The sequence below is a fragment of the Coloeus monedula genome (genome assembly GCF_965178545.1).
Source record: "Coloeus monedula genome assembly, chromosome: 2".
NCBI lineage: Eukaryota > Metazoa > Chordata > Aves > Passeriformes > Corvidae > Coloeus > Coloeus monedula.
This window is the reverse complement of record NC_138782.1, coordinates 90,438,946-90,458,293: the sequence shown is the minus strand read 5'-3', so window position 1 is coordinate 90,458,293 and position 19,348 is coordinate 90,438,946. Positions and strand designations below refer to the sequence as shown.

At 37.3% G+C, this 19,348-nt stretch overlaps 1 protein-coding gene across 1 annotated transcript in view; it reads left to right on the top strand.

The window, feature by feature from the left end:
* Nucleotides 1-19,348, top strand: part of COL19A1 (collagen type XIX alpha 1 chain) — a gene marked incomplete at its 5' end in the record, with an annotated part of 177,366 nt that overhangs the window by 68,916 nt on the left and 89,102 nt on the right. The window contains one exon of the mRNA XM_082276862.1: nt 17,038-17,091. Within this exon, the coding sequence (XP_082132988.1) occupies nt 17,038-17,091 (54 nt within the window). The remainder of the gene's footprint in view (nt 1-17,037; nt 17,092-19,348) is intronic.

Sequence of the window (19,348 nt, the reverse complement as noted above, 5' to 3'; positions counted from 1 at the left end):
TCAGCTGAAAAAAATATGTGAACAGCCTTCAAATACATAACATTGCTGCAAGGAGGAGAGGAATGGTGTGTTTGCGTGTCTGTAGTGCATGCAGAGCAGTGGGATGGAAGTTCAGCAAGGAAGATGTGTAGCCATTAGGAAAGGGGTTTTAATTTTGACACTTGTTTATTACAGAAGTAATTTCCTCTTCCAGTGGCCTGCACTTTTTATCCTGGTAACACAAAAGGGAATAAACTAAAGACTTGCTTCATGAAAACATAGGAGATGAGATTATCTTAAATGTCTTTGCCATTTTCTGTTAATGGCATCAAAATTACGCAAGGTATCACTTACACTTATTTCTAGTTGGATGAGCACAGGGAATACCAAGACAGCTTCTTTTTTAACATATATACTTGCTTGTTTTTAATGTCTAGTTAATAGTTTTCTGTGATAGGACTGTAAAGCTCTGGAACAAGTTGCCCAAAGTGGTTTTGCAGCAGCAACTTTTTCTTGAGGTTTTCAAGAGGAGCCCTGAACAACCTGGCCTGATCAACAGGTTTGGGTCTGGATTTCAACCTCTGTAGGCTTCAAGATCTCAGACCTATCTTGAAACCAGCAGAGGTTGAAATCTAATTTATTCTTACTTATTTTGATACTAGAAGTATGTGCATCATTTCTGAGTTGGAACAGGACCAATGCCTGTTAGCTGATCATAGAATCATGGAATTAACTAGGTTGGAAAAGTCCTTTGACATCATCAACTCCAACCTATGACCTAACACTAGCTTATCAACTAGACCATAGAAGTAAGTACCACATCCAGTCTTTTTTTAAGTACTTCCAGGGACAGTGGCTCCACCACCTCCCTGGACAGTCCATTCCAATGCCCAGTCACTTCTTCTGAGAAGAACTTGTGTCTAATGTCCAGCTTAAATACCCAAATTAAACAAATAACCTTTAAGATGCCTTTTTCCTTTGTTAAATCTGTAATTAATTCTTTCCTCCTTGTTACTGCTTCCTTTGGTCACTCCAGTTAGTACTCTTCAACCAGGTCCCCCATTTTTTCTGTCATCTTGTCTACCATTTTGGCTAGAATATGTATTTTCTTTAGTACACTTTACAAATATGATTCTTTTTGTAAATGAGCTTGAACACTGAGAATTCAATTTTCTGGGACACAGGGAACATGAACACCATATAGGTTTCATTAACATTTGGCAGTATGTGTGGAACAAATCTAAATTTTATTTGAAATAGGGTGAAAGAAAAGCCAACACATTTACATGTTAATTATAGCTGATCAAACATGACTTGTTTGTCACTAATAGATAGCAGTCATTTCATGAAGCTGGGAATCCTAAATTCCTTGCCTTGCTTAGCTGTTTCAAAATGCTGGTATAAAATCCCCGTTTGTGTTTTAAGTCAGAGAGGCAAGGTGTGCTGTTACATTATGAAATCACAGGACTAGTTGATATCTCAGAAGACTCAGGATTTGTGACAGTAGGAGGACTGCTGTGCTGGACAGGGACTCTTCAGTTGCAGTTTGGCTGGACTGGCTGCTTTCCTTCATAAAGCATATTCCCTTTCTTCTCACACTTGAAATAGAGGATTTTGAAACTGGATGTCATTGGACCTGAACTATGTAGCAGTTTTATGTGCTGTGATATGCACTTGTAAACATTTGATTGTTGGTAAAGTTATTATTTTACTATAATTCTGTGATTAATACTTCTCCGTAAAATGATATTGGTTTAAAAGTTACATGTATTTAAATAAGGGAAACTTTGAGAATAAAACCACAATGATAGTCATTTATTATTTCCAGAGTTTCATCCTTTTTACTTTACATATTGCATGTCTTAATTGTGCTTTTGCCTGTGTATAAATTTGAGAAGAGAGGAGGAGTCTGGGGCTTGTCCAGCCTAAATGTAGAAAAAAATTTCATCTGCTTAATTTTCTTCTAAACGCAGGATGTTCTTTGTATATATTTACTATTTTCTGAAGTACAATTTGAATTATCCCAGGAAACAGGGCTTCATCTATTTCCTTTAGAAGACAATTCCTAATAGATCTTAGTGTCAAGAAGATTTCCTGGAGGTTCAACATTTTCTATTTCATCCTATCATACCTAATAAAATACTCTTCTGTCTATCTTCTGTCCATTCAGAATACACAAGGCTATAAACTTCCAGGGTGTCTGCAGGTATGGTCTTTTGTTTCACTCTTCAATATGCTTGTCTTAAATAAGCATAAGTAAGTGAAGAAAGAATCACCTTTCCAAGTCTAACATGCTGGTTTGAAGTTAGTCTTTATTTACTGGTTCTAATGTTTTAATATCTGTATCATAAAATTCAGTAGTAAAACCAGACACTCGAGTACTGGGGAAGCTTCCAATTTACTTGAAAAATAGAAGCTATTGCACATGAATAGAAGACAGTCACGAACCTCAAAGGTCTATAATTAAAAATTCTAGAAAACTACAATTAAGAGAAGCAGTTAGTAACCCCACGTACTGGTAGAGTGCTTTTATTTATGAGCTGTAGATTCTGCTAAAAATGCTTCAGTCTGAGCAAAAGATTAGAATAGAAATTCCATAAATTGCAAATCTTGGTGTAACCATGGACACAACCTGTTGGTCTTAATGTTTTTGGCATAGTGGAAGAATGTGAGGTTTGCATGATAGACTTAGGGTCCTATTCCCTAGTTTGTTCAGATGTGGGTGGAGTCAGTGCCACTGTGCTGAAAATTTGGCTCTTACCTGTGCTAACCATCAATGCAGATACTTCATGGGGACAGGGAGAAGAATTTTTGAAATCCTTGAAATCCTATTTCATGCAGGCAAGACTGAGTGCTTTACCAGCTGGATATAAATGTGAATAGAGGTTTTTCATACTTGTCTCCTAATGCTATATAGGGAAGTATACGAGTTTTCTCTTCTTCTTCTTGTAACGATTTAGTTACCTCTTTGCACCTTCTTTTGGGTAGCATTTTAGATCTTTTTTTCATGAAGTCATACAAGGTTAAATGTTACAAGTTTTTATTTGAGATTTCTTTTTGTTACCAAGTGGATCATCTATAATCAGAGATAGTCTGGGAAAAAAGGAAAAGCTTAGAAATTCTACAGGAAGTCTCCCCCTGAAATAAATGCAGTCACATTGGCATCTTAGTAAGCTAAACTTTACCAGGGCTTATCAAGTAGTTCTGTGGTATTTGGCTTGATCTGGCCATCTTCCTACTGCTTAATGCTCTTGCCCTTTGAAACAGGCTTAATCAATAGTGTCTGTTGAGAATAGTCCCTAGCCTATGTTAACTTTTGAAGTGTGCCTGGGAATTATATGAGGAAATGCTAATTGGACTCATTGAAATGTCTGCAAAAAACCTTCACAGCTGGGGTCTATCAATTAAATTATATAGATGACCGAGTTCCAGGTCCTATCACTGTTTAATTTACTTACACATACCCATTTGGTTAGATTAAAGGTTCATCAGGCTCAGCATCCTGCTTATAATGATAGCCAGAAGTGGTGCCCTGGACAAAAGCATAAGGACAAAGTAACCAAGTATAGTACTCTTCCAGCCTTCAATTATTTGAGACTGCATCTCCGCAGATGTATTTTCAGTGAATTTAAAAGTCTTCAATGGACTTTTCTCCCACTAGAAAGTACAGTTTTCTCCTGGATTCATGTAAACTTTGAGCATCTGCAATATCCTGTGGTGAGGAATTACACCATTTATCTTTGTGTTTGAAGAAATTCTTCCTTTCATTTATTTGGAACCTTCTTCCTCTTAATTTGATTTGGTGTCCCCTACTTCCTTCAGAAGGTTCCTGTTCTCCTTTTCAGTATCAATCGAGAATCAATAAGCTTCCTGAGCTGTCTCTTTCAAATTGAAGAATACCAGCTTACTTAGTATATCCTGCTATGAAAAATGTTCTGTATTGGATCATCCTTACTAATTGGTTCTGCATATTACTGAGTTGTGTTCCAGTGTTTAAAGATGGAAGAGACAAGAACTTCAGTCTATGTAATATCACAGTGAAATTCTTTGGTTTACTCTCTGTGCCTTCTTGTCTCCCCAGAGAGACTTTTCTATCCTCTCTTTAGCTTTGAATGTGGCCTCAAGATCTTATCCTTGATCCTTTTGAACTGGCTGTTACCAGTCATTGCATTTAGGAAGTTCTGTTTGTCTTCACGGGTGCTAAGGGTATATAGGGGATATAAGGATTTTACAATCTTCATCATTTGGTGTATATCTACACTGAACTTCATTTGTCCTTTCACCATGTCATTTCATCTTATAATGCCTGTAGTGAGTTTGTCACAGTTTATCCGCATCTGTTTTATCCTTTTTAATTTGGTATCTTCACCAGATCGTTGTGTACTTCAAAATGGTTTTCTTTGAGGTTTGAGTATAAACACTCCAAGTCCTGCTGAGAATAAGATTAGTGGAAAACAGATTTTGCAATACATGAATGCTGGTGTGGACTCTCAACCTCTTTTTGCCTTGGATTATAAAAGTAATATTTGAGAGGTGTGGAGGCCTTTTGGCATTAGAAAGGTATCCTTATCTTAAGCTCTGAAAATGGGCATTTGCACATATTGAGTGCAATTGTCCAAACACTTCTTGAGCCTGACAGAGTTCAGAACTCTGATGGTCTTTGTAGGTCCTTTCCAACTCAAAATATTTTGTGATTCTGTAATTTACTTTGGTCCACAAATCTCTCCAAAGTCCAATTGCTCCCACAATGTAGGAAGCTTCTTGTATGGTAGGCTGTAGAGGTTTGGTCCAAAATATTCACCACTTACTCATTTACCTTCTGTGAGGTAAGGACTAGGAGAAAGCAAAGCAGGCACAAAACTCAAAAGAATATAAAGAAGTTTATTAACAGACCTAAAAGAAGAAAAAAAAAAATCAGACCACACCTTCAGAACACTTCTCCTCCCCCCACCTTTCTCCCTTCTCCCACTGACAATGTAAAAAGACAACCCTTGAGATTTTCAATCTGTTTACCACTGCCATAATAACCTTGTTCAGTTCATTTAGGAAGAGGAGAGGAGTCTCTCTTGCTCATGCTATGGAGACATCTCCACAAGAAATTCTCTCATGGCTTCAGTATCACAACGAGACAGCCACCCGGGTTGGTTCTCTGCTCGCATGTGAGAGTCCCTTCCCCCGACTTACAGCTTTTCCCACAACTGCTTTTGAGGGTCCACTCTTGAGCTACTGGGGTACCATTTTAAGCTTGAGCTGTTCAAAAACAAAGGTTCTCTTCACCCATCTCTGGGAGCATCTTCATCTCTAGGAGTAGAGGCCCTCTCCCTTCCCTGGGAGCAAAAAGAGTCCTCATCATCTTCATCTCTAAGACTATCTCTGGGAGCATCTGTAGGAACAGAGGTCTTCTCCTTCCGATTTGAAGCAAGAGTCCTCATCACTTCCATCTCTCCCTGTTCAAACTTCTCATCAAATTACAGCTGCTTCAGCATTTGCTTGTTTCAGCACAGGTACTTTTGCTCACAAGTGCAGTTTGAACGCTCCACCCGCCCCATGCTTCCATGAAATTACAACGGGTACTCTGATGTATCATAGTCTATCACCACCATAGCTTTACAACAGAATTTCAGCTTCTAAGCATCTCCTCTTTTTCCTCCCTCAGGATTTCAGCTCTTCTTTCTTTACCTAATGTCTGCAGGCTTCATCTGCTCTGGAGGAAACTTACAGCACTGAAAGGGTTAATCTCACCCGGGCCTTGCAGCTGAAGTTTGCTTATCCATGTTGGTCACATCATCTTTGCCAGGCAGCTTCAGCTGAATCTTTGGCAGCACTGGAGAGGGGGGCCGGGAACTGGGCCGCGCCGTCTGCACATAGCAGGGATGTGGGGGGTTGTGGGTGGAACAGGGCCACACGGCTCCAGGATGGCTGTGTCCCAGCCTGGCCCTGGCCCGGCCCAGTTACCTGTCCCAAGGCTGGAAGCAAGAGAGAACTTTCCCAGGGTTTGTCCATTCTTAAATGTGGACCACAGAGGCGTGTCAAACTTTTTTAAGTGGCTTAAAAAATTGTCAATATTCAAACTAGCTAGTTAATAGGTTCTGTTAGGTCATAGAGGAAGCTGTAAGCACCTCTTTGCAGGAAAATCACTTCCGAAGTTATGCTAACCCCTGACATAGGCCCAGATGTGGAGGTCTGGAAAAGAAAGCACATGTGGTGCTCTGCAGAAACACCCATGCCTGTTCTGATGAGCTATTTGGGGTATCAGAAGCACTGCAGCTTCCTTAGGGGGCACTGCATTGAGATATGAGGTTTAATAGTGTGAGCAGAGTGCCAAGTCTTTTGCATGTACTCTTTCCAGTAACGGTGGCTTCCATGCCACTTTGGAGATTTCTGTGAAGGCACATCCAGAAATGGATGACTGGATGTCATTACAGCTATAGATGCCTAGAGAAAGCACTTGCTAGTTTAGAAACAAGGCTGTAAGCCTTTTGACTGGTACATAAAAAATGGTAATTAATTTAAAATTAATGTAACAATTTTTATCTGTAACAAATGATGCACATTTAGCAACTGAGACATGTTGTAGAGGATTACACTTTACGAAAAAGACTGTACTGACAGGTATTTAAGGAGAAGGAGCAATAGGATAATCTAATAAACAGTATTGATGCTGCAATATTTAGAAATAACATTTGGCATAAATTGCATACATGCTTATGGAGCCTTGTTGTTCCTATAGTTTAGTCTCATACTTTGATACTTCTTTAAAAATTCTATTTATAAAATAGGCATGAAGGCGAGGATGTAAATTTATAGATGAAATCGCAAAATCATGGAATGGTTTGATTTGGAAGGGACCTTAAAGCTCATTTAGTTCCAATCCTCCTGCCGTGGGATACCTTCTACTAGACCAGGTTTCTCAAAGCCACATTCAAACTGGCCTTGAACACTTGCAGGGATTGGGCACCCACAACTTCTCTGGGCAGTTCGAGTCCTTCACTACCCTGGTAGCAAACAATTTCTTTCTTTTATATTATCTAAGTCTATCCTCTTTTTCTTAAACGAGTTTAAGTCAATGGGCTTTTTATAAGGGCTTTTGCAATTTTAAGTGAGAGTTGTTTACAGTGAGGGAAACTATTAGAATTCATGAACAATTTGTTGAAAGAAGAAACAAAAAAATGGTTACACACATTGGTCACTGTAGAAGAGGAGATGACAGAACTGTGTTCATGAATATACTAAAACTAGCACTCAGTGTGTGCATGTGAGCAGGGGAATCTTTCTACAACCCACAAACAGAGATGTGGATGTTACTACTGGAAAGTCAGCAATAGACATCTTTAAGTATATTTGAGTCTCCAAAGCACTTTTTTTTTCTCCACTTAGCAGTAGTTGATGTTTATTAATGTAATACTGTCAATTATAAAAATGGTCTTCCTTCCAATCTCCTCCCTTCCAGTTGCTTCCTATTCCCAGTGTCCCCGCGCACTGCTGTTGCAACTGTTTGTGTGATTCCTAGTAAAATAAACAAGTCAGGGAACTGTTTAGACCAAAAATGCCTCTGTTTACTGCGTTTATAACCCTGCAGATTCTGTTTCTTCAGACTGGTATGTGGCTATTCTTCAGCAACCAATGTATTTCAGAAGAATAGGCATCTTTTAGTGACTAAAAGGTGCTTCAGATCCATACAGATGACTTTCTGGGTTGGAAAAGAACAGTATGATTACTTTTGGATGAAGCTACACTGAAAGATAAACTTTGGGAACAAGCCTAGGGTGCTGCAATTGCTAATGGCTAATGAATTCATGAAACCAGACTAAAGCTACTTCAGTGTAGGTTTGGAATAACTCCAACAAAAGTGTTAATGTCTAGTATTCTGTGCCATTTTCTCCATAAATCATTTCTTTTGTGCCACAGTCTATCTCATATGAGCATAAGTAAAAAATACTTTGAAGAAGACCTGACATGACATAATGTGACATGGAAGTCAAGGGTATTAAGGCTGTTACAAAGGATCTGCACAAAAGTTCAAGAATGGTAAATTGTACAGAAGGATGTGCTAATTTAGCTAACCCAATCAGCAGCTTTATGATGCTACTTTATACAGTATGCTCATTCATCATCTTTGTGTATTGTTAAATTTTAGTTTAAGAAGCCAAAGAAGCTGGCCTAGAAGAGCAACTAATTTGCAACAGCTTCTGGTAGTTTCTGTGACAGTAGATGAAAAGTAGGTGACTGAGTTGTCTTAGGGAGTTGTCCTTAGTTGTCTGCAGGGAGCATATCACTGATCTTGGTATAGTAAGGCCAGTACATATTGTGCACAGATAAAGAAAAAGGCTTTATCCATGTGCCCTTTTCAGTTTTACGTACTTATTGAAGGCTAGCAGTAAGTTAAACTCCTTCTGTTGTTGGTAGCTGGACAGTAAATACAGTTCAGATTTCCTAGGATGACCTTTGTAAAGAAAATTGTTCCCATTCAGTAGGCTGCAGAATATTGTCCCACCTATCTGTTCTAGACCCATTGATTTTTTGCACCTTGCTGCACAGTGGTTCAGCTAGAAGAGAAATATAAATATTTCTATAGATGGTACCCATAAAACCAATGTGGGCTGTTTGTATGGACAGTTGCCAGGAAAGTGGGAGCTGTTGATTTTGATCCTCTCAAAAGGAAGGAAAACTTCCTGCCTTAAATCTCTGTTTACTAAGTTTTGTGCAAAAGGCAGAAATTTCCTACTTTTCTAATTATATTTTGAACTGACCTTAGTGAAGTCTGACTGAGCAGGGTGTGTTTATTTTTAACACAAATCAAGTCTCCACCTCAAATAAATATCCATCAGGGGTTGAATATACCATGTCTTTAAACTGTACCAGGGTTTGTGAGAGCTTTCTTGAAACACCAGTTTCCTGCTCTAAAGCATGCATTTCTATGACCTCAATAAACTACTCATTGTAGTCTAAGAAAATATAGATAACTGATACTGCTGTCTGTGTGGGCCTGATGAACATGGTTAATAGTCACAGCTACAGAATAGGCTATTATTCTGGCTGTCATGTGACAGAAATAAAGCTAGAGGTGCAGCCTTTGGCAGAAGAGATGTAGCAGTCCATCAGCTTGTGCAAACACTTGACGCAGCTTTAACCATCTGCAGAACATCTTTTAGAGTATAAATAACAATAGCAATACCCTGCCAAAACCATGAAAGCATGTGTGTCTGAAAAATACTATGTTCTGTGAAAGCAGTACTATTTGTCAACTGCTGTCAAGAACAGATTGGCTTTCGGTTGCCTTAGGAGACAAGCCCTGAAAAGAAACTAGTTTATTCCTCCTACGGAAAAATCTTCATTCAACACTAACACTAACCCGGTATAAACAGAAACCTCCCCACTAAAAGGCAGATAGAATTTTAAACAATTGTAGCTGAAAGTCAAATCTATTTCTAGTATTTACTTAAGAAATGGAAAAATAATCTGCTCATTAAATGAGACGGTTTTTTCTTTTGAGGTTTTAATCTATTGATAGATACACAAGACACTTAAGTTTAAAATTACTGAGGAGTTTAGTGAGGGGAAACTTAGAGCCAAATTCAGCTATTAGTTTTGTTCTTGAGTGATATAAGAGCAAAACTCTGTAATAGCTCAGGTATTTGTGCAAATTGAAACATGTATTATGAGTCCCTTGTGTTAGGCAATGTATAAAGACAGAGTCAACCATTTATTTAATCCAAGGGTTATTATAATTAAAATGTAAGAATTAAGACAGAACAACCAGACCTGGCTGGCTAATTAAAAAAAAATAGTATGAAAAATGATGCTACACCCACTGTGTAGTGTTCATAACACTAAAGAGGAATTGGGTTGAAGGGAGTGATTATTGAATGGGGATGAATGGTATGACCTCATGTAAGCCTTCTAATGCCAAGCTGTGCACTGAGTTTTGCACTTAGATGTCCTGGTATTTAAGTGTGTGTGCATGAGAACCATCACAGGAGAAGATAAATGATGAACAGAGTTTTAGCCATGGCATTCCTAACAGGTAGGTGAGAGCAGGATGAGAGACTGTTTGTGAAAAAAGCCTGGATCAAAGTAGAAGCTGTGTAGAGGGATGAAAAACATTTTGTCTATGGTCTGGATGTGGTTGGTATCTGAGAGACACACTTCAAGATAATTCCAGTTCTTGCTCACCAATAGAACCAGTGTTTTTTACAGTGACAGAAAGAGGAAGCTTTCTCAAGTTAAAAATGTTGAAAGAAATATTTCAAACTATTCAAACATAGATTAGATATGAGGTACTGGAAAGTTAAGGCACACTCTTGGCGAGGAGTCAGGTCTGGATATAACTGATGACTCATAGAAATGATTGTTGATTTTATATTTGCAGATGAGATTAGCCAGAGACACTGTAGAAGGAGAGGAAAACTGGACCATGAGTGTTCCCTGTATGGTCTCGGCATGGAAAGATGCATGTATGAGTTGTCTGACTGAATTCAGGACTCTTTATATTTTGGAAAGCCTTTTTGCTTTTGGATTATGAGGAAAGGTATAGCACAATAAATTATATGCAGTACACCAATTTTTAAACTGGAATGGTATTCCGCGTGTAGAATCTCTTGTAGAACTCAGCTATATGAAGTGAGTAAAGAATAGAATATCCATTACTATTCAGAGTGATGGGGTTTTTGAGTTTTTAAAATGTATTCTGGGTCTTTCTAGGGAGTTATGTTAGAAAGCTGTTTACATCCACTAAAGCCTCTGCATAGAAATATCAAGTAGCATTTGCAAATGAAGGTCACCATGAAAAAGTTTAGTGACTCTTCCTTACAAAAACATTGCACTTGACTGATGATACTTTCTGAAGAGAGTATTAATATATTCAAGTGAATGTTAGGAATACATATTATCTAGGAGACTGAAACTCTGCTTTTAGATAGCTCATGCATTAGGTTGTACTGCTTTTCTTATTTCTATGAATAAAACTTTATTCTTGGGTCAAGAATTTTTCTTTCAAGTTAGATCTGGGAGTTTATGATAAAATAATTACCATGAAGAGTGGAGTTTTGATTGTTGATTTTGTTAGTATTTTTCCCCTTGACATTGAAAGGCTTGAAAGAAAAGAAAAAGAAATTGAAATGGTAGCGACAGCATGGGCCATGGCAGGATAGCATGCAAAGCAAAGTTTGCAAAACACAGTCTTCATTTCATGTGGCAGAAAGAAAAGCCAGTGTGAACCTCTTAAGCATGATTAGGACATTAACTATTTATGTTGGGACATTTATTATTGAAAAACACACTGAATGTGAGATTGTGATTAGATTTGCATACATTGTAGCAAGCAAGAGTTAGCCAAAATCTCACTATATTTTCTTCTTGTGCTGGCTAATATCTATTACCCAGAAGGATAAAGTTGGGTCTTTACATTTCTTTTACCCGAACAAGTCTCTTAGATGAAAAGGTGTTCTGTGTATCTTATTTTTTCCACTTACCACAGAACATCTTAATCCTTTTTAGTATTCATTTCATTAATGACCTTTAAGAGCTCTGATCAGCACTATGGAATGTTAGACAATCTCTTAGATTTCCACAAGATAGGGTTACACTGAAGATAAGAACCAAGATGAGATTCTGTAAGGAACACATTAAAAGATCATAGGACTGTTCACTTGTGCTTTCAATAAGTCATTGCTGGTAGCCTTGCTGTGGCATTTTCTAGATGTGAAATAATAGAATTGGATATTACTTAAGGTTTAGTTATCAGTCATAGTTCTGTAGGCTATGTCATAAAAGTTTGCAACAAGACAGTGACTGAGGACACTTTATTGCCTGTCAGGGTGCCATGGAATTAATAAACTGTTTTAGAAATCAGTGTTTGTGGATGTTGCAATGGGAGAGTTGAACTTTCATGAAGAACGTATGAAAAAGGAATGTATGCCTAAGTTACTTGAATGAATGTGGATACAGTCCGTCAATCTGAAGAGGTTGCTGGCTCTTTAGAGTAGGTTTATCAGTGTATTCCTGTTTTGTCAGAATTATTTGGTTTAATTTTTAATTTGCTGTTCTGTATCTCTGAACTCATACTATTCAATCACTGTGCTTGGCAGTAATGGCTCGTGGACAGAGCAAACTTCTGGGTAATATCGTTATTTTGTATATTATTGGCATTTGTATTAATGCTTGTCTGTGTTTCAACACCTTCATGAAAAAAATAGACTTTGTTTATTAAATGAGAGATTTTTGACTCCTTAAGACCTTCTGCAAACACTGTAATCTTTACTTAGCAAGGACATCATCCTAAGAAAAACTAAAACTATTTTGACATGTGAGTTTGACACTTTTTTCAAGAGAGAGCAATCATAGCAGAACCCAGGAGCAGTTGGGAGGAAATGTTATCCTGGAAGAGTATTCAGGGTTATATCTGCCTCATCCACAGGAAGACAAGTCTGCTTAGAGCATTCTCAAGGAAAATCTACAGTTAAGGCAAAGTCATTCTAATTTTAGATCATTACCCAGATACTTTTTCTGCAGTAGTGCTGCAGGGGTTATTCTTGTTGTCTGTGCATTGGATTTCTCCATTTGGAGAGCACTACACTGAAACTTTTATTGGATTTGGGGTTTGAGTTGGGGTTTTTTGCGTTGGTTTTTTTTGTTGCAGTTAAAATTGATCCAAATAATTTTTGGATCAATTAGATTCATGTTGCAAGGTTTTTCTACAAAGAATAAAAATGGATGGCTGCCTAATTCCTGCTGACAGAATGAGGCAGTTCATCGGTGCTGCTTCGGAGCCTTTGTCAGGCCTAGATTCACAATGTTCTGTGCCTAAGGTTTTGCCTTTAGTTGAAGTGGTACTTTGCCTTTATATGGCCTCTCTGGTTAGAAATGCTTAGAGCTTGCTTAGGAATGTGACACGTGACACCAAGCAGTAATTAAGCATTGTGAATATTTACAGTATTATAAACATTCTGTGTAAAAAAGGCCAAGTAAAAAAAGCAGGAAGGAAAGATCTTTCTCCCAACACGGTATCCAGTAGGTTCAGGCAGCGTAACACTTGTTAAGGACTCTCTCATAAGACAACAATGGCATGGTTTGGAATTGGAATGTTTTTGGTCATTGTTTCTTGATAAGTGTATCGACTGAGCTGTCTGATCTCTATAAAGCTTTGTGATCACCTGATGTATTGCCTTGTCTGAGTACCCTAAATATATGGGCTTGAGTAGACACAGGCTTCCAGGTGACCTGATCATCACTGTTGATTTTCATTTTCTAGTAATAGGAAGTATATTTCTGCAATGTATTATGCTGTCTCTTTCCTGCTTAGGAAATACTCTTACGTGCTACAGGGTTACAGCCTGTTTGGAAATGAACTTCTTGCGTCACTCTTATGTTTCCTTGCATAGTACCTCTCAGTCTGAACTGAGTCAAAATCATTAGTTTGCCTTGCTTTCCACTCCTTTTAAATGGTACAGTGTCTCAGCAGTCCTGAGGTGCTTCACCCTGTGTACTGCCACTTTCCTAAAGCATACCATCCCATATTCTGTGGAAGATTTACAGGTCAGGCAGTAAGAGTATTATTGTGGTGGAACTTTTCATAACCCCAGCTCTTCAGACATCTATCAGAAAATCAGAAAGAAACAAAGGTTGAGGTTTTTTAACCGAAGATGTAGATTTTTTTAATTCTTAACTTACTCAAGAAAAATCAATACGCATTATTATCGGCTGAGATCAGTTTAAAAGAAGCTATGGAGAAGTGGTCACAAGAAAATAAAACTCATGTAGAGCATTCTGCTGAGACAGAGCTGTGGCATAACAGCAAAAAGTATTAAAAAAAATAACAAGTCGTAACTCTCTTAAATGTATGTAGGTAAAATCATGGAGATTCAAATGTTAAAATTTAGAAAGTATCTGCACTGACTTAGTGGTACTATATAGCTTGTGTACTTTGGAGAGTAGTTCAGCAAGTGTTGACAATGGCACTTTAAAATTCTTCCAAAAAATGATACAAGGAATTCCTGGTATCATTAATAGGGCAGTGTTGCAGAAAAATCTTTATCTTTTTAGGTCAATTTTGAGGTATAATATATTGTATTTCCACAGATATTTCTTTGCCATGAGGGAAATAGTGCGCAAGGAAAATGTGGCAATCTTAAAAGTGGACAAGTGAGTTGGAGGCTGGTACTGTCATCTTGCAGAGGCTGTGGATGTACCCCTGGCTGTAATTAAGGAAGGTTATCACTGAATTCAGTGCATCCTCTATTACACACAGCAGACTGAATCCCTCCCAGCAGTTATTCTGGAGCAACCCCATCCTCTTGTTCCACTGGGGTAATGGAATGCAGAATTCACCCAAAGAAACACAAACAATTCAGTGTTATATTGGGTTAGTTTTAGTTGACTAATAAAAAAGACTTGAAGCTTTCGGAGTTTTGTCATATTGTTTTTGCAATAGTCTTTATTTGTCTCATCTGAATGTAGCATAAGCAGAGAGGAGCGTTTCATATGAAACAACATTAACACATTTTTCTCTTCTTTTGTTAATCTATAAGGTACATCACCACAAAGCCACAATGTCGATTATTAACAGCCTCCTCTACACTGCAGAGTGGCTTCAGCAATTCTGCAAATAGGCTAGATTTGAAGCTGTTAATTATGCAGTATAGTGTGCTTCATAAAGACAGAAATAGCATGACTTGGCTCAGTTTTTGTGAGAATAAATTGTTAAAATTGGACCTATGTTTGGTTTGAATTCTGGCTTCACAGAGAACACGGACATTCCATACGACAGGCTTGGCAAGTGCAAATCACGTAGTCCATTAAAAAATCAGAATATGTTCATAGTAAAGTTGCATACCTGGCAGAAAGCCAGGGACTCTGCAGAGGTCCAAGGCTCATTAACAGGGGGTGCTTTTTATCATTTTGTCAAAGAAACTGAGAAACATCTTAAATCCAAATATTGTGTAAATCATAAGGAATGGGGGGGTTCTTTCTTTCCCACGTTCACCAGCCGCACTTGTATGTGTCCAGAGCTGCCTGGCGGCATTTTGAAGTTACCGTCTGCCTGCTGTAGAAGAAAGGGCACGTTCACCAACACATCCTGTTCATCTCACATCAAGGCAAATGATAAGTGAGGGTGAGGGGACGGTCATCTTTTAGTTAGGCTCTCTGTTTAGCTTTTTATGTCAACGTAGATGTTGCATAACAAATTGTGACAAGATACTTTTACCTTAGGTTTCCACCTATGTATCAAGGCATTTACCGGATACTACCACTTCTGAAGCAAATCTGTATATATGTGCATCATTTTTTCTTAAAGTGTGAAAGCAGATACACAAGCCATAGAAGAAAAAAAACAGCTCCATAAATTGGGTTGACTTGTAAATCTTCTAGAAATATATTCAGGAGATATTATGTCAAATATATGAATGTACCTTTATAACTGTTGCAAGATTGTAGCAGTGTAATTGATACTAGTTGAAATATCCTGAAAGCAGTATTAAATGTTCAGTATGTCACAGTGATGAAAAGTAAAATGTTATTTTTGCAGTTCTTCTAAAAGTTTAAGTGAGCTATTTAAAAAAGAATAGTACGCCTGGGATTTCAACTGAGGGGTTTTTTTAAACTGACAGTGAAAGAAAATTACTATCTCAACCAGTCTTAATCCATAGAACAAAGAGGACTCCGTAGTTTAAACATACTAAAATAATAAGTGTTAAATTCCTATAACTGTTTGGTGTCATTTGAACTTTGCAGTAAATGCACAGATTTATCTGGCAGGGCTCTTTCGGGGGTGGTTGACCAGCAAGAAAGGGAATACTTGAGGGAAAACCTTAACAATATAATTCAAGCTGATGTGTCACATTAAGTTTCTTATCAACAGGATGTATTAAAATGGAAACAATGAACCAGCAAAGCCATCTTGTGAGTGGGATTATTAAATTCACAGTTTGCTGCAGCTAATTTGTTAGTAGGCTTCAGTTGTTTGCCATGGGAGGAATAGCTCTGAATCAGGGTGGTGTCACAAATGGAGTTAGTTGAATGATCTCAGCTCAGTGCCTTTTACCTAACAGAATTATGAAGATGATGCTGATCTAATGAATAGGTTCTGCTCAGACAAATTTAGTCCGCTGGAGAAAATGGAAATTCAGTGAAGAACTCTTTGTTTTCTTTGGTTTATATGAAGAACTTGGACTCTAATTAAGTCAGTCCTCGCACTTCTATCAGAATTATGTTATGATTATTTATTTTGATTTGACAAACTTGATTTGAAGACAGGTGCAATTATAGAGTTCTTTGGGCTTGTTGCTTCTGGAAGATATTTTCCCTTAAGTTATGCTTCTTTAGCAGGTGTATTTTATTCACTTTGATGAAATATGTCTTAACTAGAATAGCATGGTCCTTAGAGTTAATATGGAACTGAATTCTTTCATGTATTCTACAAAGATTATTGTGTTTTGTAGTCAGTGTTTCATAAAAAAATTCAGGAACTAGCTATAGTCAATTCTGAAGGAACCTTCCCACCATTTTTTTTTCTTTTGATTAATGTTGTTCATATTCCTACTTGTAAGAAAACTTTCAGAACAAAAGTTATTTCCATTTTTCAAGTGCAAATAGTGAACCATATACCAGCATGAGTCAAAGACAAGTAATAATATTGAAGACTTTTTAAACAAACACTTACTTTAAGCATCTGATAACAAAACTGAGTCTCAGAATGAAAAAAAAAAAGTAATATTAAGATTTTCAAAAGCTAAGCTGTTCCCTAGTGTAAATTTCTGTTTCACCACCATGTTCTTGAAACAGAGCAAGAAACAAGAATGTTCTTCTAATGTGGTGAGGTTTTATGGATGTTCAATGACACTATGAAGTACAGGGAACTTCACCTATCAGAGTGCTAGACATTTTTCAGTGAAATTTATTTGGAAAGAATTTCTGTTGTAATGTAAGAAATAGTTTGGCTTGTGCAGCCAGGAATGTATATGTAGAACAGACCAGAATGGTAAAATATTTTTCCTGTTAAAAAACATAGTGGTTAGTATTTGCCTCGAGTATATATAATAAAATAAATATTCATTCTTTTAGGGTGAAAAAGGAGATAAAGGAGAACCAGGACCAGAAGGCCTTCCTGGAACTGAGGTAAACAGAACAATAATGAAACAGTCAAGTTACAAACTTCTGGGTGAACGGTTAAGAAATGTAATTCAGACACTATGTAAGGAGAGTGATGGATTTAGAAATTATGTATGCCTGGAGATTTAACATCCACAAGATGATAGGGGAAGAAGAGTTGCATTCATTTGACTGAGGAGGTCTTAGCACGTCGTGTAAGGAGGGCTGTGGATAAGGATCTGGTACATTCCATGATGTTTCTGCTGATGACCCATGAGATAAACTGAAACACGCATTGGGATTAAACATAATATGGATGAGAATCATTCCTTATTAGATAATCTGCTGGAAAAGAAGATATTTTTGGAGGCAGGGTAAAACTATGATTTGGTAGTTTTGGTTTCTGAAAAATAAAATACACAAGCTGTTAGCCATTCCTGGGTGGGTCACTCACTGTGCCATCTGTTTCTTGTGATAGAATCAAAATTTAACTTTTTATTTTCACTGCCAGATTTCACTACCTACTTAGTTAATTGGACTGGCCCACATTTAAGGTAGCATAAATCTGTATCTAAAAATACTGGATAATACTAATGATTGAGTTCACTTTCAAGTTTGAACCTGAGCCTGCACTATAGGCATGACCATAACATAAACTTTACTTTTGCCTATTTTTAAATTTTCATTTATTTCTGTATATATGAAACCAAGATGAGAGGGCAAAAAAGCAGATTTCTTTATTTGATGAAATACTAAAATAGACAACCAGCATGATTTCAAAAAGCAAGTTTTAAAAACCCATAATAATAAAGTCAAGCAAGCTGTTTGCTTTATACCCTCTTCCCGTCCTTCTCTCTCTTGACCTCGATGGAGGTTACCCTGGCTTTAGGTTTTAATGCTGGATACTCCTGGCTCTCCAGTTGCATAGCATTGCCATTGAACGCAGAGAGAATCTCACAGATGGGAAATGACTGACATTAAGACTAGAATCCAGATATAGGATTTGGAAAAAAAATTTAGCAGTACTTTATTAACACCTTTTCCAAAAGAATAAAAGTATCGGCATTTAACACAAAAATACTATGGCGGTCTAGCTGGATCTACTGAAAATGCAGTTAAAACAGACTACATAATTATGACACTTTTTACATCACCTGGCTTTCTATGCAACCATAAAAAACAGTAACCATAAAAATATTTTGCCTGTTTTAGGTAATTATAATTTAATGCTGGGTAAATCAGGCTATTTTTAAGTAATAGTGGATGTCCATCATGTGACAACATACACTATGTACTAAGCTGAAACTACATTTAGGTATTCAAAGAGGTATTCTCTAGTAGCCTGCCTGTCTGTAAAGGTGAACCATATACTTCTGTCATGCATGCATATATGCTGACAGCATGGAAAAAATACATCTGTGTTTCTTTCCATAGCTCTGGTGACATTTCTGTGTTGGTCTTACATGATCTCCTTTACTACATGAGATCTTGTTCCATCAACCTTTTAGGAAGAGTAAGGTATACCAAGTATCTGATTAACTCTAGGACATATTTAACATAGTGGCACTATGAAAGTGAAAAATACTGAACATTCATATTTTTAAATATTTACTGAACTGTTGCAATGTGTCAGTAAATGGTAGATTATTATTACTATGGGAACTGTCATTAAAACATTAAAACAGAATTAAAACTGCGCATGGCAGTATAACACTGTATTGTTTGAATGCACATATAATTCCTTTTTAACAACACTTATATAAAATGCTTTGTATTCAGTTTTCACTGTGCATGGAGATGCCAGTCTTTAAATTTACAGCACTGTGTATCATTGACTCTTGGTTGCTATCAGTGTCTCTCTAACTTGTTTTGCGAACAAAAATGTAACATCTGATATTTCTGAAATAATCAAGTTAATCTACTTACATTGGTATAATCTGCAGTTCTGTGGAAAGAAAGCCTGAAAACACTTAAATCTAGTGACATTGCCTGCTGGCAGCTGTTGTCTCTGCCTGGGGGAGTGAGGGTTTCCATCCTCACAAGAACTTGAAGATGATGACTGAACATTTTATCTTGAACAAATGGTAGAAACATATTTGAATGTATGAATGTCAGAAAAGTAGGTGTCACAGAAAACTTTTGCTTGCTGTTGCTATTTGTGTTTTCTTAGCTGTACAGAAAGTTCTTGCTAGAAAGAAGTAGCATGACAGAGGGGAAGCCAGACCTGATTTGGAGACTAGGCTGTAATGATGATGTACCTAGAAAGTTTTAACTCCCTTTTCTC